Genomic DNA, 22,767 nt, shown 5'->3' on the forward strand with positions numbered 1-22,767 from the left:
TTATAGCGTGTGTTTCTTTTTAATCGCTACTGTATCAGGTTTTATGTACTGACTTTGTACTGTGTGATACATGCAGAAAGTCTCCTCAGTTCGGCTCTGAAAAACCACCATACTCTTCTCCCTGGACTTAGCTTCACACTGAACATAGAAGGCAACGAGAGTATGGAGAAATTATGACTCAGTATTGTATTGTTTTATAAAATGATTTATTCTATATGTACGCCGAATTAATAACAGATGTATAATGCACCAGAATATACAGATATTGATTATCTTACTTACACAAAGCCCTACAGACATTCAAGGCTTTATTAAATACAAAGATTTATCAGTGGAGTCTGGCCTAACATCCGTCTGGAACAGAACGTAACGCGGCTGAAGCTGTCGTGACACGTAAACAGTTTACGGCATACCGTATTCCGGTCAGTGCAGAGAGACTGCACGTGAAACCAGTGAAACAGTGAGTTAACACACGGATGAGACTTTTTAATGACGGTTTGTTGACGGTTAGTGAAGCAGCAGTGACATCGAGTCGCTGCGGAGAGTGAAGCCGGCAGGATGCTGTATCTGATCGGCCTGGGGCTGGGAGACGCCTCGGACATCACGGTGAAGGGTCTGCAGGCGGTGAAGAGCTGCTCCAGAGTTTACCTGGAGGCCTACACCTCCATACTGACGGTGGGGAAGGAGGCTCTGGTGAGTCCACAACACACACAGCTCCATGGCTCTGTGGACAACCAGCGGTTATGTCCAGAAATGTCTCAGCTGGATTTAAAACACCTGCTGTCTGTCGACTTTAATATATTTCTGTCCTCACAGAGGACACTGTCAGACGTCTGTCTGTCTGATGGTGTGTCCCTGTGTTTTTGTCACCTGGGGCCTGTATTACGAAGCAGGATTAATGTCTCAGCGAGGTAACTTCAGGGTTAACCCTGGGTTTTCGGTCTCACGAAGCCGGTTCAGTTCTTATCGGGGTAGATCACCATGGTAACTTACTCTGAACGGCTATCCTGCTCCGGAGCAGGGTAAGTTCAGGGTTGAATCTGATCCTATAAAAAGCACCACCCACTGGCCAATCAGCTGTTGATGGCTGACAGAAATGCAGCCCAGTCATGACGGGAAGTTTAATTCATTTGATTGATTTTGATTTGAAAGTTTATTTTGAACATTAAAAAGAAAAGAAAGCAACAACAACAGACAATGAAAAGATTGTTCAAAAAGGAGTGGAAAGAAGTGGAACTTTCATCCCAGCCCTTCATAAGAAAGAAACTGATCATTAGCGGACACTTAATAGCACCATTAATTAGTGCCAACATTTTGTTTTGTTGGAGGAAATGATCCCTGTTAAAGATAATGGGCCTAACTGACAGCTTTGCTGCTGGAAATGTGGAAAGTAGCCTATCATGTCTACACTTCATGGTGTTTGAGGATTTTCCTTTGTGTTTCTTAAAGAGGGACACTAGGTATATTTCTGCACAGCTGTTAATTTCTAACACAGCTCAATATCAGGATGATTTTATTCAGACTATCAGTTTGGTGTTGATATGATTTAACTGTGGCGTCAGCTTTAAGCTTTATTGTAGCATATAGTTATGACAAAGAAGACCAGTTTATCAGACGCAATGATGTTAGACGATAATTGTAATACACGCAGTTCATCTGCGCAGCATTGATTTCATGGGATTCAAGGGTGTGATCAGTGTCAGATGTACAGGTACAGGTACTGTAGCTACTTGAACCAGTGATGAGTCATTTAACCTACACATCATTTTATTTGCTGCCTTGTGTTGTCTTGATTTTTCCCTCTCTCCTCCTCTATTTCTTCTTTCCTCACCCGTTTCTTTTCTTCTCTATCACGTGATGTCATTGATGTTTTGACAGGGGAATTTCTTTGATAAGCTTTTAGTGGCTTCTAACCTCTCCGGCACTTTTCTTTTTTTAATCTTGTAAATGTTATACTGTCTGTTTTTAACATTATGTGCAAATAAACTAATCTAAACTAAAACTAAACATTATTCATCCCGTTATGCGTTGCCACGCATGTTTCCTCCTCCTGCAGCTGCCACGGTGTTGGCCTTTTCTCTAATGTTGCTTTTCTCCTCCTCATATTTTAGTAGAATTAATCTCTGATCCTCACATGAGAAATACTTTTTCCCCTCACATACGGCGCTCTGTGAGGACGCTCAGTGACGCTGCGCTTCTCTCATGATTGTGATTGGTCCGCTGCGTGCGCGTTCACGGCTCTTGATAAAGCAACCCTGGGTTGAGTTACCGAGTTGATATCCAGCGTCATGATACCAATTATCCTGATTGCCATTGTTAGGGTTAGTCAACCCAGGATAGGTCTGGGTAACCCAGGAAAGGTTGATCTCGCTTCATGATACAGGCCCCAGGTTCATTAAAGGGCCAGTGTGTAAAATGGGTTGAAAACAGTGACATCAGTGGTCAAATTCTAGATTGCAGGGCTCACTCGCTCACCCCTCCTGTCGGGTAAATGACGGTGGCCTCGTAGGGACAAAAAGCCTTGCGCACGACTTTTTCAGGAGTAGGTCTATCTAGCGACGAGGTGAATGTTTATTTAGAAATCTGAACCATGTTACGATATTGTAATGAATCCCTCACGAGCAGGAGACCAGAGGAGCGTTCGGGAAAAAGGCCAGTTTATTTGAGCACTCCGGAAACTCTGGTAACACTCCACTCCGTCCCAAACTCTGACTCTTCTGGCGTAACACACACACTTCGTACACACATTCTCGTTTACCATACCGAGTGGGGACCCCCCTCCCCTCTCTGCTCCACCAATCTCCAGCCCGCACACTGACTGACAGCGTAGCCTGTAAACAGAGCTCAGCTGTTTATTTAGCCTAGCAATATCTCCGGACTACAGTAGCTGCAATGGACGACTTTGAACGCGATTTTGAAGAGTTTCTTGTAGCGGACACAGACCCAGAGCCATACCTGTTTGAGCCGGAGCATACAGATGAGGAACTCCATGTGTTTGATGCTGAGCGGGCGAGAAGAGTGGCTGAATGTACAGAATGGGATTCAGTGCTACTGCTGCCATCGCTGGGGAGATATATCATCAGGAGGAAAAGCGCCGCAGAGAGTGCATCACAAGGAGTGAAGTTACGTCTTCTTTTCCTCGCAGATGACGGTTCGGGTTCATTCTCTCCTGTTGCGTGGTAAGTGTGGTCCATTCACAAACTTTATAACTAAAAAAACTTTTCACTACTCTAAGTCGACGAACTACTAACACTCTGCTGTTTCCTCCTCCTTCTTCTTCCTTCCTTCTGCTGTCTTCGTTGGTTCATTTATACACGCGAAACGCGTTCTCTGGCTGGCTGGATTGTCCACTTGGTCTGCCGTACATACATGGCGGCGCAAGATGGCGACCTCTCTAAAGCAAGGCCCTTGCTATATATATATCTATAAAAGCATAATTATGAGGTTACGAAAACCAAACGAATTTTATTTAATAGCAATCATACACTTGTATAAACAAATTAATGGGTAGAATATTCAGATTCAGATTCAGATTGACAATAAACCATGCCAAATATTACACACTGGCCCTTTAAGTCCAGACATTAAAAACATAAACAAGTGCAGCATAAGTTAGCAGAATAAAACAGAATATATTTAAAACAGAGAAGGTACATATGTATGAGGAAATAAAGTGAGGAAATGTGTGTTTGGTAGATTATTTCTTTGTTGTAACAAAGCTTCTCAGCAATAAATCTTATACTGTTGGAAAGCCTGTTTATTTCCCTTTTAAATGGAGCCACATTTGTAAGGATCTTGTATTTGTGGGATGAGCAGCAGAGCTGAGTTCAAGAGTTGTGCCCATGAAAATATATACATTATACAGTTGACCTATCGCACGGGCCCTATCCAGATCAGTCAAACACGGCGTGCCGATTCTTGGAGCAGACACCAACTGACGACTGTAGCAGGGCCCATGCTCACAGGTCAGCACCTGATTGACTGTCAGCACCTGATTGATTGTCAGCACCTGATTGATTGTCAGCACCTGATTGACTGTCAGCACCTGATTGACTGTCAGCACCTGATTGATTGTCAGCACCTGATTGATTGTCAGCACCTGATTGACTGTCAGCACCTGATTGATTGTCAGCACCTGATTGACTGTCAGCACCTGATTGACTGTCAGCACCTGATTGACTGTCAGCACCTGATTGATTGTCAGCACCTGATTGACTGTCAGCACCTGATTGATTGTCAGCACCTGATTGATTGTCAGCACCTGATTGACTGTCAGCACCTGATTGACTGTCAGCACCTGATTGACTGTCAGCACCTGATTGATTGTCAGCACCTGATTGACTGTCAGCACCTGATTGATTGTCAGCACCTGATTGACTGTCAGCACCTGATTGACTGTCAGCACCTGATTGACTGTCAGCACCTGATTGACTGTCAGCACCTGATTGATTGTCAGCACCTGATTGACTGTCAGCACCTGATTGATTGTCAGCACCTGATTGATTGTCAGCACCTGATTGACTGTCAGCACCTGATTGACTGTCAGCACCTGATTGACTGTCAGCACCTGATTGATTGTCAGCACCTGATTGATTGTCAGCACCTGATTGATTGTCAGCACCTGATTGACTGTCAGCACCTGATTGACTGTCAGCACCTGATTGATTGTCAGCACCTGATTGACTGTCAGCACCTGATTGATTGTCAGCACCTGATTGATTGTCAGCACCTGATTGACTGTCAGCACCTGATTGACTGTCAGCACCTGATTGACTGTCAGCACCTGATTGATTGTCAGCACCTGATTGACTGTCAGCACCTGATTGATTGTCAGCACCCGATTGACTGTCAGCACCCGATTGACTGTCAGCACCCGATTGACTGTCAGCACCTGATTGATTGTCAGCACCTGATTGACTGTCAGCACCTGATTGACTGTCAGCACCTGATTGATTGTCAGCACCTGACTGTCAGCACCTGATTGACTGTCAGCACCTGATTGATTGTCAGCACCTGATTGATTGTCAGCACCTGATTGACTGTCAGCACCTGATTGATTGTCAGCACCTGATTGACTGTCAGCACCTGACTGTCAGCACCTGATTGATTGTCAGCACCTGATTGACTGTCAGCACCTGATTGATTGTCAGCACCTGATTGATTGTCAGCACCTGATTGACTGTCAGCACCTGATTGATTGTCAGCACCTGATTGACTGTCAGCACCTGATTGACTGTCAGCACCTGATTGATTGTCAGCACCTGATTGACTGTCAGCACCTGATTGACTGTCAGCACCTGATTGACTGTCAGCACCTGATTGATTGTCAGCACCTGATTGATTGTCAGCACCTGATTGACTGTCAGCACCTGATTGACTGTCAGCACCTGATTGACCGTCAGCACCTGATTGATTGTCAGCACCTGATTGACTGTCAGCACCTGATTGACTGTCAGCACCTGATTGATTGTCAGCACCTGATTGATTGTCAGCACCTGACTGTCAGCACCTGATTGACTGTCAGCACCTGATTGATTGTCAGCACCTGATTGACTGTCAGCACCTGATTGATTGTCAGCACCTGATTGATTGTCAGCACCTGACTGTCAGCACCTGATTGACTGTCAGCACCTGACTGTCAGCACCTGATTGATTGTCAGCACCTGACTGTCAGCACCTGATTGACTGTCAGCACCTGATTGATTGTCAGCACCTGATTGACTGTCAGCACCTGATTGATTGTCAGCACCTGATTGATTGTCAGCACCTGACTGTCAGCACCTGATTGATTGTCAGCACCTGATTGATTGTCAGCACCTGATTGACTGTCAGCACCTGATTGACCGTCAGCACCTGATTGATTGTCAGCACCTGACTGTCAGCACCTGATTGATTGTCAGCACCTGATTGATTGTCAGCACCTGATTGATTGTCAGCACCTGATTGATTGTCAGCACCTGACTGTCAGCACCTGATTGACTGTCAGCACCTGACTGTCAGCACCTGATTGATTGTCAGCACCTGACTGTCAGCACCTGATTGACCGTCAGCACCTGACTGTCAGCACCTGATTGACTGTCAGCACCTGATTGATTGTCAGCACCTGATTGATTGTCAGCACCTGACTGTCAGCACCTGATTGATTGTCAGCACCTGACTGTCAGCACCTGATTGATTGTCAGCACCTGATTGATTGTCAGCACCTGATTGACTGTCAGCACCTGATTGACTGTCAGCACCTGATTGATTGTCAGCACCTGACTGTCAGCACCTGATTGATTGTCAGCACCTGATTGACTGTCAGCACCTGATTGACTGTCAGCACCTGATTGATTGTCAGCACCTGACTGTCAGCACCTGATTGACTGTCAGCACCTGATTGATTGTCAGCACCTGATTGACTGTCAGCACCTGATTGACTGTCAGCACCTGATTGATTGTCAGCACCTGACTGTCAGCACCTGATTGACTGTCAGCACCTGATTGACTGTCAGCACCTGATTGATTGTCAGCACCTGATTGACTGTCAGCACCTGATTGATTGTCAGCACCTGATTGACTGTCAGCACCTGATTGATTGTCAGCACCTGATTGATTGTCAGCACCTGACTGTCAGCACCTGATTGACTGTCAGCACCTGATTGATTGTCAGCACCTGATTGACTGTCAGCACCTGATTGATTGTCAGCACCTGATTGACTGTCAGCACCTGATTGATTGTCAGCACCTGATTGACTGTCAGCACCTGATTGACTGTCAGCACCTGATTGATTGTCAGCACCTGGGGGTACCAGAAGCTCAAAACAAGAGTCAATAGCAACAGCAAAAAAAAAAAGAAAAGCTGTTTGGCATTGGAAGAGAAGATTTGGCAAATTTTCCATAACTTGTTCCCAGAGTCTCCTGGTTTAATCACTAAAACCAGTAAAGAACCTTTTGTGTCCCAGTATAAACTGGTTTCTAATGCTGGTTAATTCTCCATTAGTTCAAGGAGACATGAAACTAAACAAAAAAAAGTCATTTTAGCGTATTAAACGTCAGTGAATCAGCTGTAACACAGCAGAGTGTCAGTGAGCTGCAGGACTGGGACAAAAAACATTAAATTACTATCAGTACTGATTCTGTCAATAACATGACATGACTGATTACTATATGGATTATATGACACACATCTAACTGATGTTGAAACTTAGCTCCCCCAGCAGTGTGTTAGCTCCCTCAGCAGTGTGTTAGCTCCCTCAGCAGTGTGTTAGCTCCTTCAGCAGTGTGTTAGCTCCCCCAGCAGTGTGTTAGCTCCCTCAGCAGTGTGTTAGCTCCTTCAGCAGTGTGTTAGCTCCCCCAGCAGTGTGTTAGCTCCCTCAGCAGTGTGTTAGCTCCTTCAGCAGTGTGTTAGCTCCTTTAGCAGTGTGTTAGCTCCTTCAGCAGTGTGTTAGCTCCTTTAGCAGTGTGTTAGCTCCTTTAGCAGTGTGTTAGCTCCCTCAGCAGTGTGTTAGCTCCTTCAGCAGTGTGTTAGCTCCTTTAGCAGTGTGTTAGCTCCTTTATCAGTGTGTTAGCTCCTTCAGCAGTGTGTTAGCTCCTTTATCAGTGTGTTAGCTCCCCCAGCAGTGTGTTAGCTCCCTCAGCAGTGTGTTAGCTCCTTCAGCAGTGTGTTAGCTCCTTTAGCAGTGTGTTAGCTCCTTTAGCAGTGTGTTAGCTCCTTCAGCAGTGTGTTAGCTCCTTTAGCAGTGTGTTAGCTCCTTTAGCAGTGTGTTAGCTCCCTCAGCAGTGTGTTAGCTCCTTCAGCAGTGTGTTAGCTCCTTTAGCAGTGTGTTAGCTCCTTCAGCAGTGTGTTAGCTCCTTCAGCAGTGTGTTAGCTCCTTTAGCAGTGTGTTAGCTCCTTCAGCAGTGTGTTAGCTCCCTCAGCAGTGTGTTAGCTCCTTTATCAGTGTGTTAGCTCCCTCAGCAGTGTGTTAGCTCCTTCAGTAGTGTGTTAGCGCCTTTATCAGTGTGTTAACTCCTTCAGCAGTGTGTTAGCTCCTTCAGCAGTGTGTTAGCTCCTTCGGCAGTGTGTTAGCTCCTTTATCAGTGTGTTAGCTCCTTTATCAGTGTGTTAGCTCCTTCAGCAGTGTGTTAGCTCCTTCAGTAGTGTGTTAGCTCCTTTATCAGTGTGTTAGCTCCCTCAGCAGTGTGTTAGCTCCTTTATCAGTGTGTTAGCTCCTTCAGCAGTGTGTTAGCTCCTTCAATAGTGTGTTAGCTCCTTTATCAGTGTGTTAGCTCCCTCAGCAGTGTGTTAGCTCCCTCAGCAGTGTGTGAGCTCCTTTATCAGTGTGTTAGCTCCATCAGCAGTGTGTTAGCTCCCTCAGCAGTGTGTTAGCTCCTTCAGCAGTGTGTTAGCTCCTTTATCAGTGTGTGAGCTCCTTCAGCAGTGTGTTAGCTCCTTTATCAGTGTGTTAGTTCCTTCAGCAGTGTGTTAGCTCCTTCAGCAGTGTGTTAGCTCCTTTATCAGTGTTTTAGCTCCCTCAGCAGTGTGTTAGCTCCTTTATCAGTGTGTTAGCTCCTTTAGCAGTGTGTTAGCTCCCTCAGCAGTGTGTTAGCTCCTTCAGTAGTGTGTTAGCTCCTTTATCAGTGTGTTAGCTCCCTCAGCAGTGTGTTAGCTCCCTCAGCAGTGTGTTAGCTCCTTTATCAGTGTGTTAGCTCCTTTATCAGTGTGTTAGCTCCCTCAGCAGTGTGTTAGCTCCTTTATCAGTGTGTTAGCTCCTTTATCAGTGTGTTAGCTCCCTCAGCAGTGTGTGAGCTCCTTTATCAGTGTGTTAGCTCCTTCAGCAGTGTGTTAGCTCCTTTAGCAGTGTGTTAGCTCCTTTATCAGTGTGTTAGCTCCCTCAGCAGTGTGTTAGCTCCTTTATCAGTGTGTTAGCTCCTTTAGCAGTGTGTTAGCTCCTTTATCAGTGTGTTAGCTCCCTCAGCAGTGTGTTAGCTCCTTTATCAGTGTGTTAGCTCCTTTATCAGTGTGTTAGCTCCCTCAGCAGTGTGTGAGCTCCTTTATCAGTGTGTTAGCTCCTTTAGCAGTGTGTTAGCTCCTTTATCAGTGTGTTAGCTCCCTCAGCAGTGTGTTAGCTCCCTCAGCAGTGTGTGAGCTCCTTTATCAGTGTGTTAGCTCCTTTAGCAGTGTGTTAGCTCCTTTAGCTAGCTTACTCTACTCTAGTAGTGCGGTAACTGTTATTTGTGTGTCATCCTCAGGAGGAGTATTATGGGAAGGAGCTGATCATGGCCGACAGAGACTTGGTTGAACAGGGGGCTGATGAGATCCTGAAGGATGCAGATGTGACTGATGTGGCGTTCCTGGTGGTGGGCGACCCATTCGGGTGAGTCATGTTGTCCACGTATCAGGAGTGTGTGAGCAGCAGCTCATATTGATCCCTTGGTGCTGAGGGCTGCTGTGTCAGCACAGGCAGAGTTTGATGTGACCACAGAGCTTCTCTCAGAGCGGCTCGGCCTTCATTTCTCCACATTTCTCCCCAAAACCACCAGATTTAATAACAGAGTGCCGAGCGTCTGCAGCTCGCCGCCTCAAACTCTGTTGACATTTGTTCATGTGAATGTTGGTTTTACAGTTTACATGAAAAGAGAAGCTGCTTCTTTTTTTATTCTGCTGAAGACTAAAAATGGTCTTTCTTTCATCACTCTGGGTTAACCCGTCTGTGACCTCAGCATCTGTATGTTACTCTGTCATTCAGTCACTCTGTGTCCACAACACCAATATGAAATAATATTTCTCTCAGCTCGTCTTCTTCACTGGACGCACATTAAACTACGGTGTTTATCATTTCGTCATTAAATGTTTATGTTCAGACTCAGCCCAACAGACACATCTTCTTGAATGAATCAGACGGCGGTGTCTCCGGCGGCAAATCATCTTCCAAATGATTAAACTTTAACTTACAAGCTTACTCCTCTTTTCGTCAAGCGCCGCTGGTTGCTAGGTAACAGGAACACCAACAGGAACCAGGAAATCCTCCGCAGACCAGATCGTCTCATTTCTCTCTCAGCATCACACTCCTCTCTCTGTGGAGCTGAACCGTCGCTGTGACGTCACATGGACCAGATTAACAGAGATGAAAACAGACTGATACATGAAACCGTGAACTAAAAGTTAAAACTGAAATAAAGCTTGTGTTTATTTGTTTAATGGTGCTGATGATGTTATTGACCTGTTTTCGGAGGGAAAAGAGGAAGTTATCAGACTGATTGATCCTGTACGGCGTTGATATCAGATATTCAGCTATATTGAGAGGAATAAGATGTTTATGTGCACAGTCACACGTCACTCTTATTATTGTTCTGTGTTCTTATTGTAAGTTAATAATTTAACCTGTGTGTCATCCTGCAGAGCCACCACCCACAGTGACTTGGTCCTCAGAGCAGTGCATGCTGGGATACCGTACAAAGTCATCCACAACGCCTCCATCATGAACGCTGTGGGCTGCTGTGGGCTGCAGGTACCTTCACACACCTTTATACCCCGAACAGGGTCGTTTATTTGTCATGTAGCCAGAGCTGTCTCCACAGCGCTGGTCAGCGCTGGAGATGGTCGGGAAGCACACGGCATCATTCTGGTACAGGGGCAAATAATGCTCTGGGTTGACGAAGGCCAAAAAGTTGCACCTGAACACACCTCAAAGACTTTAGCAGACAGAGGAGGAAGTAAGTCTCCACAGCAGCAGGCGGCAGTATTCATCATTGAAAAAGGGAAACAGGAAGAGCGTCTTGATGCTAGTTAGCCAGTTAGCACATGAACAACACAATCAGAGCATATTTACCGTGCGCCAGTGAACAATAACACAAACCATCAGAAAATGTTTCTGCTAAAGAGAAAAATAATCTGACCTGATGGAACAAGTTGGTTTTGGTCTTTAGCTCCTCCTTTACTCACTGACGCTCCTCTGTTCATCACCTGAGCTCAGCTGACAGTCACTGACGGGCTCCGATGGCTCTGGCGCTAATTCAACAAGAGCTGACGAGGGCCAGCGTTCACTGGCGGCCAGCAGTCGCTTTGGTGCATCACGGCCTTAACTACATTAAGACGATCTCTCACAGAGAGACGCAGCAGTCTGTAGGGCTGGATATCGATTCAGATTTTCCAGATCGATTGGATTCGATTTTCAAGGACTCGGTTCGATCCGATTCACGATTCGATTCGATTCAATTCAGTTTAATATCGATTCAGTCAAGTATATTTCAATTATGATACAAAATTTGCTTGGATATTAAGATATTTTCTGAGAACTAACGAAGTATATTTAACAAGGAACCCTCTGACCTGGTGCATTACTATTAAAATACTGTTTACATTAAGAATTGACCCCAAAGCAGCACATTAGTCATCATGTACTTTTATTTAACATTACCTGACCAACACATACAAAATAAATATTTTGAATTAAATCTAACCACAAGGCAGACAGTTTAAATGAAGTGGCTACAAAAAATGTAAACACAGGACATCCACAAGTTTGCTGCCTGTAACCGTCTTATAAAGCTTTTGTGCAACACACTACAGTGGTTGTGATGCACACACTGACTGTATCAGAAGAGAAACAACATACGTAGGTGAACCCTGCAGCAAAGTGAGCCCTCTTCCTCAGAGAGGATCTTTGCCCCCCAGTTTGTTCCTGGCAGCAGAGCAGAGTGAACCGTCTTTCTTCTCAGAGGATCTTTGTCCCATGACAGCAGGCAGCTGCTCTCCGTGTCCGCAGTGTAAACAACGTTCGCTGGTGATTTGACAGTCACTAGAAGCACATTATGACCCTTTGTAAAAGTTTCTGTGTGGTACCTGTGTTGTACATGAGCTAACGTTAGCGGCTAAGGACTGAGAGGCTGTCCGGTGTGTGTGTGTGTGTGTGTGTGTGTGTCTGAGTGTCTGAGTAGCGTCAGTACGTTAGCTTGTTAGCCGTAACGTTAGCCTTGCTGTTCGTCATGTTAACGTCGTCGGCAGCCCTGAATAGCTTGTAAAGCTTCAGCATAGTTAGCTAACACATTTGTTATCGGCCCATGTGTTTACTGCTACAGAAAATTAATAAATCTTTGGTTTATTTGCACAACGTCGCCTCTCCCCGTCTTTTATCACGCTTGCTAACGCTAAGTTAACTTTACCAGCAGATCTGTATGAGGCACAAACTGAGGCTACAGTTAGCAGTGTGCTGATGCTTAGTGGTATTTCTTAATCTTTTCTGTGAAACTGATGTACATTTAATAAACATGCGTACATTATTAGCGTTATATTTTTAAAGGGAAATGTGAGTGAAAATACTCGCACCGTAGGCCCATGCCTTCAGTGGACGCGCTCCCACCATTGTTTGCTGCTCTGTCTTCATTCAGTGTCCGGCCGTCTCGTGAGATCTCTCTCCATGACCTCAGGTGCTAAATGCTGATCTCGCGAGACTACCTGGGTTGACAGTACTGCAGGCTGCTGCAGTCTGCTACCAGCTGTACAACACGTCCACGGAGGAAAATAAATAGTTATAGTAAAAGATCGATTTTTTTAATTAATGAATCGATATTGTGCCATTTAAAGGAAAATCAATTCAAATTGATTAAACTGATTTTTTCAACCCAGCTCTAGCAGTCTGCAGGTTTCTGTGTTGGACTTCAGTTCTCAGCAGGACGGTTAAATGAAACATGAATAAAATATATTAAATAAAATAAATTATTTAATGTTTATTGTTTTAATTATTTGATTAAAGTCCAGTAATTGATCAGATGGTTGTGTTTTCTACTTGTGTGACGGAGCTGTGTAACATCATAATTCTGTCATGGAGGACGACAGAAAGATAAAACATTTCATCTTTAATCAGCAGCTCTGTCTGTCGTTACTGTCGCTGGGTTCCTCTCCTCATTGAACCGTCCTGCCCTCGTCCACTAACATCAAGTCCAGTTTGCCGTCTGCCTGATTCCACGTGAACGCAGCATCAATAGTTCTGAAGAAACAAATTTAACAGCAAACTTTTAGCATTTTCATGCTTTTTATCATCGACATGTTCTTTGTAACAGGAGCTTTAGATTAAAGCTGAAACAATCAGTTGATTGATTGATCAGTAATCTGTGAATCACCTCTGATGACGTGTCGCTGCTGCAGATCTCCACCTGGTTATTTAGTGTCTCAGTAGTCATTACAGACGATTTAATGTTCAATACTTTGAACTAAAGCTTCATCAGATGTGTTTAGGTAAAGGTCTGTTGTCTCTGTGTCAGCCTGGGAGTCAGGACTCAGGGCAGAAACGCCCTCAGGCCGTGGCCCCATCTGCTGCTGGAGCTCATTAATCTGATCATGGTCATCAATAACTGACCTGTCAGAGCAGCCAATCAGAGAACAGGACCCAGCTGTCCACACACACACACACACACACACACACACACACACACACACACACACATTAGAATGAATGCTAACGGAGCGGGCAGCTTCTCCACTGGGAGGTTGTTAAAATGCTAATGAGGGGCGGGATATGCAAATGAGCGTGTGTTTCCTCCACTGGGAGTCAATCCCATCAGCCCCTGCTGTCTGTGGGACCTGCCCCCTCACCACATGACTCCCATAACAATCATCATGGGGGGTAAATACGCTCCTGATGTTTCACTTCATTACAACAAACACAGGTGATGATCTTCTTCTTCTGTGGTATCAGATGTAAAAACAGTCTCATTCAGACAGCACACGTTTTAAAGTTTAGCAGCGCTGAAAGCTATTTAAAAAATCTGTCCCACAGTGTCTGATGAGCTGATAGTGTCCCCACAATGTCTCATGACCTGATAGTGTCCCCACAGTGTCTCATGACCTGATAGTGTCCCCCCAGTGGACTACTGGATCAGTATTGAAGCACAGTAATATTGAGTCGACTGAGGGGTCAGACTGAAGAGGTTAAAACTGTGATGTCATGTTCACACAGGTCCGTGCATACAGACCAACTGTCTGTCTCTGAGGTTCATTATTGAAACCTGGTGTGTGTTTGTGTGTGTGTGTGTGTGTGTGTGTGTGTTTGTTTGTCAGCTGTATAACTTCGGGGAGACGGTGTCGTTAGTGTTTTGGACGGAGACGTGGAGACCTGAGAGCTTCTATGACAAAATCTGTAAGAACAGAAAAGCTGGACTGCACACGCTCTGTCTGCTGGGTGAGACACACACACACACACACACACAAGATAGGTTTACTTCACAGCACGCAGGGCGTTCAGTGACCAAAATGAATGCTCACCTGTTAAATTGAACCTTTTTTTAAGGTGCACTGGTTGGATTAAATCAAACTGGTTAATTTAAGGTGGACTGGGAGATTTGTTCTCTGAAGCTCACAGAATCAGATCTTGAATGCAGCAGCTGGATGATGCGTTCAGGGTTGAGCAGGTTTGAGCGCCACCAGGTGTCTGGTCATCCAGAGCAGACCACCATCAATCAACACGCAGACAGAGACAGACAGAGAGATGGACAGAGAGATGGACAGAGAGATGGACAGAGACAGACTGAGACAGACTGAGACAGACAGAGAAATGGACAGAGAGATGGACAGAGAGATGGACAGAGACAGACCGAGACAGACAGAGACAGACAGAGAGATGGACAGAGACAGACTGAGACAGACAGAGAGATGGACAGAGACAGACCGAGACAGAGACAGACTGAGACAGACAGAGAGATGGACAGAGACAGACCGAGACAGACAGAGAGATGGACAGAGACAGACCGAGACAGACAGAGAGATGGACAGAGACAGACAGGGAGATGGACAGAGACAGACCGAGACAGACAGAGACAGACAGAGAGATGGACAGAGACAGACAGAGACAGACACCCCTGGGACACCACCAACACTATCGGTCTTGAGGGAGCTGATGACCTGCTGGTGACTGTTTGTGTAATGAGCTGAATGTGTGTGAGTCTCAGCTGGTTCTTAATATTTATTAGAGGAAATAAAAGAATAAAAGACCTTGAATACACAGACAGACAGACAGACAGACAGACAGACAGACACTCATCCATCAGCTGCCCTCTGTTTCACAAACTGACTCAATTTTCATTTCAGGTATCTGAAATCAGATGAAAGACTCACATTTATCTGCCTCTGTTTTATTTCACAATAAACTGACTCTGTTACTGTTTGAACTAATTTCACAAACTTTAGTATTAGAGGTGTCCCTGTTAACAAAATTCACAGTTTAGTTGCACACGAACATTGTATGTAGGAGTATGGTATGATATGTGATGAGAACAAAAAGTTTAAAAAAGGTCATATAGAGTATGTAATGAGAAGGTCTTAATATAGGATGTAATCAGAACAAAATGTAAAATATGATTTAAAAAAAAGTAATACTTTAGTATTCACGAAAAAAGTCAGTATAGCATGTCGTCAAAAATCATGAAAAATCGTCATAGTATAGCATGTCGTCCAAAATCATGAAAAATCGTCATAGTATAGCATGTCGTCCAAAATCATGAAAAAACGTCGTAGTACAGCATGTCGTCCAAAATCATGAAAAATCGTCAAAGTATAACATGTCGTCCAAAAATCATGAAAAAACGTCATAGTATTACATGTCGCCCAAAATCCTGAAAAAACGTCATAGTATAGCATGTCGTCCAAAAATCATGAAAAAAAGTCATAGTATAGCATATCGTCCAAAATCATGAAAAAACGTCATAGTATAGCATGTCGTCCAAAAGCATGAAAAAATGTCATAGTATAACATGTCGTCCAAAATCACGAAAAAACGTCATAGTATAGCATGTCTTCCAAAATCATGAAAAAACGTCACAGTATAGCATGTCGTCCAAAAATCATGAAAAATCGTCATAGTATAGCATGTCGTCCAAAATCATGAAAGAACGTCATAGTATAACATGTCGTCCAAAATCATGAAAAAACGTCATAGTATAGCATGTCGTCAAAAATCACAAAAAAAGTCATAGTATAGTATGTCGTCAAAAATCATGAAAAAACGTCATAGAATAGCATGTCGTCAAAAATCATGAGAAGTCATCATCTTATAGCATGTCGTCAAAAATCATAAAAAAAAGTCACAGTATAGCATGTCGTCAAAAATCATGAAAAAACGTCATAGTATAGCATGTCTTCCAAAATCATGAAAAAACATCATAGTATAGTATGTCGTCACAAATCATGAAAAAACGTCATAGTATAGCATGTCGTCAAAAATCATGAAAAAACGTCATAGTATAGCATGTCGTCAAAAATCATAAAAAAAGTCATAGTATAGTATGTCGTCAAAAATCATGAAAAAACGTCATAGAATAGCATGTCGTCAAAAATCATGAGAAGTCATCATCTTATAGCATGTCGTCAAAAATCATGAAAAAATGTCATAGTATAGCATGTCGTCCAAAATCATGAAAAAACATCATAGTATAGCATGTCGTCAAAAATCATGAGAAGTCATCATCTTATAGTATGTCGTCAAAAATCATGAAAAAACGTCATAGTATAGCATGTCGTCCAAAACTCATGAAAAAAAATCATAGTATAGCATGTCATCAGAAATCATGAAAAATCATCATAGTATAGCATGTCGTTAAAAACCGTGAAAAAAGTCATAGTACAGTATGTCGTCCAAAATCATGAAAAGTCATTATCTTATAGCATGTCGTCCAAAATCATGAAAAAAAGTCATAGTATAGCATGTGGTCCAAAAATCATGAAAAATCGTCATAGTATAGCATGTCGTCACAAATCATGAAAAATCGTCATAGTATAGTATGTCGTCAAAAATCATAAAAAAATCGTCATAGTATAGCATGTCGTCAAAAATCATGAAAGAACGTCATAGTATAGCATGTCGTCACAAATTATGGAAAATCGTCATAGTATAGCATGTCGTCAAAAAACGTCATAGTATAGCATGTCGTCAAAATTATGAAAAAACGTAACAGTACAGTATGTCGTTAAAAATCATGAAAAAACGTAACAGTACAGTATGTCGTTAAAAATCATGAAAAAACGTCATAGTATAGCATGTCTTCCAAAATCATGAAAAAACGTCATAGTATAGCATGTCGTCACAAATCATGAAAAAACGTCATAGTATAGCAAGTCGTCCAAAAGCATGAAAAAATGTCATAGTATAACATGTCGTCCAAAATCACGAAAAAACGTCATAGTATAGCATGTCTTCCAAAATCATGAAAAAACGTCATAGTATAGCATGTCTTCAAAAATCATGAAAAAACGTCACAGTATAGCATGTCGTCCAAAAATTATGAAAAATCGTCATAGTATAACATGTCGTCCAAAATCATGAAAAAACGTCATAGTATAGCATGTCATCAAAAATCACAAAAAAAGTCATAGTATAGTATGTCGTCAAAAATCATGAAAAAACGTCATAGAATAGCATGTCGTCAAAAATCATGAGAAGTCATCATGTTATAGCATGTTGTCAAAAATCATGAAAAAATGTCATAGTATAGCATGTCGTCCAAAATCATGAAAAAACATCATAGTATAGCATGTCGTCAAAAATCATGAGAAGTCATCATCTTATAGCATGTCGTCAAAAATCATGAGAAGTCATCATCTTATAGTATGTCGTCAAAAATCATGAAAAAACGTCATAGTATAGCATGTCGTCCAAAACTCATGAAAAAAAATCATAGTATAGCATGTTGTGATAAACATCATAGTATAGAATGTCATCAAAAACCGTGAAAAATGTCATAGTATAGCATGTCGTCCAAAACTCATGAAAAAAAATCATAGTATAGCATGTTGTGATAAACGTCATAGTATAGAATGTCATCAAAAACCATGAAAAACGTCATAGTATAGCATGTTGTGATAAACATCATAGTATAGAATGTCATCAAAAACCATGAAAAACGTCATAGTATAGCATGTCGTCCAAAAATCATGAAAAAAAGTCATAGTATAGCATGTCATCAGAAATCATGAAAAATCATCATAGTATAGTATGTCGTTAAAAACCGTGAAAAAAGTCATAGTACAGTATGTCGTCCAAAATCATGAAAAGTCATTATCTTATAGCATGTCGTCCAAAATCATGAAAAAAAGTCATAGTATAGCATGTCGTCCAAAAATCATGAAAAATCGTCATAGTATAGTATGTCGTCCAAAAATCATGAAAAATAATCATAGTATACTATGTCGTCAAAAATCATGAAAAATCGTCATAGTATAGTATGTCGTCAAAAATCATAAAAAAATCGTCATAGTATAGCATGTCATTAAAAATCATGAAAAATCATCATAGTATAGCATGTCGTCCAAAATCATGAAAAAAAGTCATAGTATAGCATGTCGTCCAAAAATCATGAAAAATCGTCATAGTATAGTATGTCGTCCAAAAATCATGAAAAATAATCATAGTATACTATGTCGTCAAAAATCATGAAAAATCGTCATCGTATAGTATGTCGTCAAAAATCATAAAAAAATCGTCATAGTATAGCATGTCATTAAAAATCATGAAAAATCATCATAGTATAGCATGTCGTCAAAAATCATGAAAGAACGTCATAGTATAGCATGTCGTCACAAATTATGGAAAATCGTCATAGTATAGCATGTCGTCAAAAAACGTCATAGTATGTTGTCAAAAATCATGAAAAAACGTCATAGTATAGCATGTCGTCAAAATTATGAAAAAACGTAACAGTACAGTATGTCGTTAAAAATCATGAAAAAACGTCATAGTATAGCATGTCGTCACAAATTATGGAAAATCGTCATAGTATAGCATGTCGTCAAAATTATGAAAAAACATAACAGTACAGCATGTCGTTAAAAATCATGAAAAAACGTCATAGTATAGCATGTCATCCAAAATCATGAAAAATCGTCATAGTATAGCATGTCATCAAAAATTATGAAAAAACGTCATAGTATGGCATGTCATCAAAAATCATGAAAAATCGTCATAGTATAGCATGTCATCAAAAATTATGAAAAAACGTCATAGTATAGCATGTCATCAAAAATTATGAAAAAACGTCATAGTATAGCATGTCATCAAAAATCATGAAAAATCATCATAGTATAGTATGTCGTCAAAAATCATGAAAATGTCGTCAAAAATCATGAAAAATCGTCATAGTATAGCATGTCATCAAAAATTATGAAAAAACGTCATAGTATGGCATGTCGTCAAAAACCGTGAAAAACGTCATAGTATAGCATGTCGTCAAAAATCATGAAAGAATGTCATAGTATAGCATGTCGTCAAAAATCATGAAAAAACGTCACAGTATAGCATGTTGTCAAAAACCGTGAAAAACGTCATAGTATAGCATGTCGTCAAAAATCATGAAAAATTGTCATAGTATAGTATGTCATCCAAAATCATGAAAAATCGTCATAGTATGTCGTCAAAAATCATGAAAGAACGTCATAGTATAGCATGTCGTTAAAAATGATGGAAAATCATCATCGTATAGCATGTCGTCAAAAAACGTCATAGTATGTCGTCAAAAATCATGAAAGAACGTCACAGTATAGCATGTCGTCAAAAATCATGAAAAATTGTCATAGTATAGTATGTCGTCAAAAATCATGAAAAATTGTCATAGTATAGTATGTCATCCAAAATCATGAAAAATCGTCATAGCATGTCGTCAAAAATCATGAAAGAACGTCATAGTATAGCATGTCGTCAAAAAATGTTATAGTATGTCGTCAAAAATCACGAAAAAACGTCACAGTATAGCATGTTGTCAAAAACCGTGAAAAACGTCATAGTATAGCATGTCGTCAAAAATCATGAAAGAACGTCATAGTATAGCATGTCGTTAAAAATGATGGAAAATCATCATCGTATAGCATGTCGTCAAAAAACGTCATAGTATGTCGTCAAAAATCACGAAAAAACGTCACAGTATAGCATGTTGTCAAAAACCGTGAAAAACGTCATAGTATAGCATGTCGTCAAAAATGATGGAAAATCGTCATAGTATAGCATGTCGTCAAAAAACGTTATAGTATGTTGTCAAAAATCATGAAAAAACGTCATAGTATAGCATGTCGTCAAAAATCATAAAAAATTGTCATAGTATAGTATGTCATCCAAAATCATGAAAAATCGTCATAGTATGTCGTCAAAAATCATGAAAAAATGTCACAGTATAGTATGTCATTAAAAATCATGAAAAAAATGTCATAGTATAGCATGTCATAAAAAATCATGAAAAAGTCATAGTATAGCATGTCGTCAAAAATCATAAAAAATCGTCATAGTATAGTGTGTCATCCAAAATCATGAAAAATCGTCATAGTGTAGTATGTCGTCAAAAATCATGAAAAAATGTCACAGTATAGTATGTCGTCAAAAATCATGAAAAAAATGTCATAGTATAGCATGTCATAAAAAATCATGAAAAAGTCATAGTATAGCATGTCGTCAGAAATTGTGAAAAAACGTCGTAGTATAGCATGTCGCTATGTTACAGTTCACAAAGTTGAAAGTTGCCTTGACAGGGTGTTTCATGGTGCAGTTAATGTTTGGTTCAGAAATAAAAAGTAGAAACATCAGAGATGATTCACTGATTTTCAAAATGTTTTTTATTACATTTTATTTCACTTCATCTGTTATTACAAGTGACATGATGCAGCATGATGTCGTTTGACTCTGAACAGTGATGGAGGTGAAACCCATCCTCTGAGGTGTCTCCAGCAGCCTGTCAAAACCAGCTCCTCATACAATATTAATAAATAAATGTATGTGTAATGTAATGTTAATAAATGTAGTTAAACTAAAAGAAACAAACTGAATGTAGTGTGTGTTTGTTTATTGTGTGATTATTGTGTTTATTGTTTCTTTATTGACAGATATTAAAGTCAAAGAGCAGAGCGTCGAGAACATGATGAGGTGAGACCCAGCTCATTCTCTCTGTGGTTTCAGCTTCTCAGGCTGATGATGTCATGATGATGTCATCCAGCTGGTATTTTCTAAGCGTGTGAGGTGGACCTTAGTGAGCATGTGCGTCGGCGGCAGGTTGATGTTGCAGGAACTGCTGATGTCTGAGCTGCTGATTTAAACCATGTTTGTCCCATGTCACAGTGTCTCGGCCCTGAGTTCAGTCTGACAGGCGCTCACTAACCTTAATGCTTCACTTTATCTTTAACAAGTCCAAACATTGTCATCAGGTGATTGATTGATTGATTGATTGATTGATTCCAGGGGGAAGAAGATCTATGAGCCTCCTCGCTTCATGACGGTCAGTCAGGCTGCAGATCAGCTGATCCAGATCATACAGAGGAAGAGGGAGGAGGGGGAGGAGCTAGGTGAGTGTCAGCTCGTCATCTGCCATCTGATTGGCTCAAGAGTCACTCACACACACACAGAACCATAACTGAGCTAAAGATAAAGAGCAACTGTTGGGAAAAAAAAAAGGAAACGTGTTATACTTTAAGGTATCATAGGTTTGAGCAAAAAAATGGCCCAAATAATTTGTAAATAAAAAAGTGATAATATTTTAAGAAAAAAACTTACAATAGTTATTTTCATTTTTTGAAGCTATTTTATAGGATGAGGTCATAAAGTGTACGAGTAAAATCATTAAAGTTCAACAAAAACTAAAAGTGAAAAATTGTAAAATTGTGAATCATCAAAAAAGTCAAATATATTAAGAAAAAAGTAGAAAAATGTACAAAAAATATTCAAACATTGAACTTATCAACACATATTTTGAGGAAAAACAAACTTGTAAAACACAAGAAAATAAATTTTAGGAAACATTAACGTCATAAATAAAATCGATTACGTTGATACGCTAATAAAAAAAAATCATTTTGGCTAATCAGCTGGTGCGTTATCATCCTGTTAGCACAGAAAGCTAACAGAGCTCAGCACTGAAGTGACTCCAACATTACATCATCGGTAATTTCTGTCAATCTGCTCGTTAACTTCTATTAGCATGCTAACATGTTAGTTAATGCTAATGACTGTGAGTAAACTAAAATATGACCCTGTGCTACCCAGGGTTACTCTGCTGTATTTAACTCACTGTTATAAGCTGTTAGCAAGCAATATTTCACTCACTGATGTAAATTAGCATGCTTGTGAATTCTAACATTTATTAGTATGCCAACATGTTCGTCATTGCTAATGTGTGATAGCATGCTAAAATATGACAGAGCTGACAAATATTGTTCCCCCAGGTATGACGGAAGACACGGTGTGTGTGGGCGTGGCCCGACTTGGCGCCAATGACCAGACCATCCGCGCAGCGACGTTACGTCAGCTGGTGTTGTGTGACCTCGGCGGTCCCCTCCATTCGCTGGTCGTCACCGGTCACCTCCACCCGCTGGAGGTGGACATGCTGCGAGTGAACGAAGAATCAAACGCACTGCAACACCTGCACATGATCGACAGCTCCACCTTCTGCTCCTAACACACACACGCTCGTCTTACTGTTCTTGTGGGGACCGTCATTGACATGGTTTATTACTAGGACCCTAACTCAAAACTTGATCTAATTTTAATCTGACCTTTGAGAAAAAGTCTGAACCTTAAGACAGATATGAGTGAGAGAAGAGAGGCCAGGATGTCCCGACAATGGAGAAATGTCCTCATTATGATGGTTTACAGCTGTGGTCCTCACAAAGACAGCAGTACAAGCTCTCACACACATACAGAGGACGTTTATTGATCATCAAAATAATATAAAAACATGAATGACCCATAATCCTCCTCTGAACTGTTAAAAATAAATGAGATTGTCTTTTTATTGTGTCATTAATTAATGAGGTCATCTGTTTGTACTCTGTGATGTCATCAA

The 22,767-nt window shown here is 41.2% G+C and overlaps 1 protein-coding gene across 1 annotated transcript; it reads left to right on the forward strand.

Annotated features, from left to right (window-relative positions):
* Window positions 1-397: 397 nt before the first annotated feature.
* dph5 (diphthamide biosynthesis 5) lies at window positions 398-22,714 on the forward strand. The gene is made up of 7 exons (XM_049587494.1): window positions 398-693; window positions 9,214-9,338; window positions 10,364-10,472; window positions 14,021-14,141; window positions 20,816-20,855; window positions 21,168-21,271; window positions 22,148-22,714. The coding sequence occupies exons 1-7, from the start codon at window positions 559-561 to the stop codon at window positions 22,378-22,380; spliced, it is 867 nt and encodes a 288-aa protein (XP_049443451.1). The 5' UTR covers window positions 398-558; the 3' UTR covers window positions 22,381-22,714.
* Window positions 22,715-22,767: the final 53 nt, after the last annotated feature.

Source organism: Epinephelus fuscoguttatus, linkage group LG10 (assembly GCF_011397635.1).
Source record: "Epinephelus fuscoguttatus linkage group LG10, E.fuscoguttatus.final_Chr_v1".
Lineage (NCBI taxonomy): Eukaryota > Metazoa > Chordata > Actinopteri > Perciformes > Serranidae > Epinephelus > Epinephelus fuscoguttatus.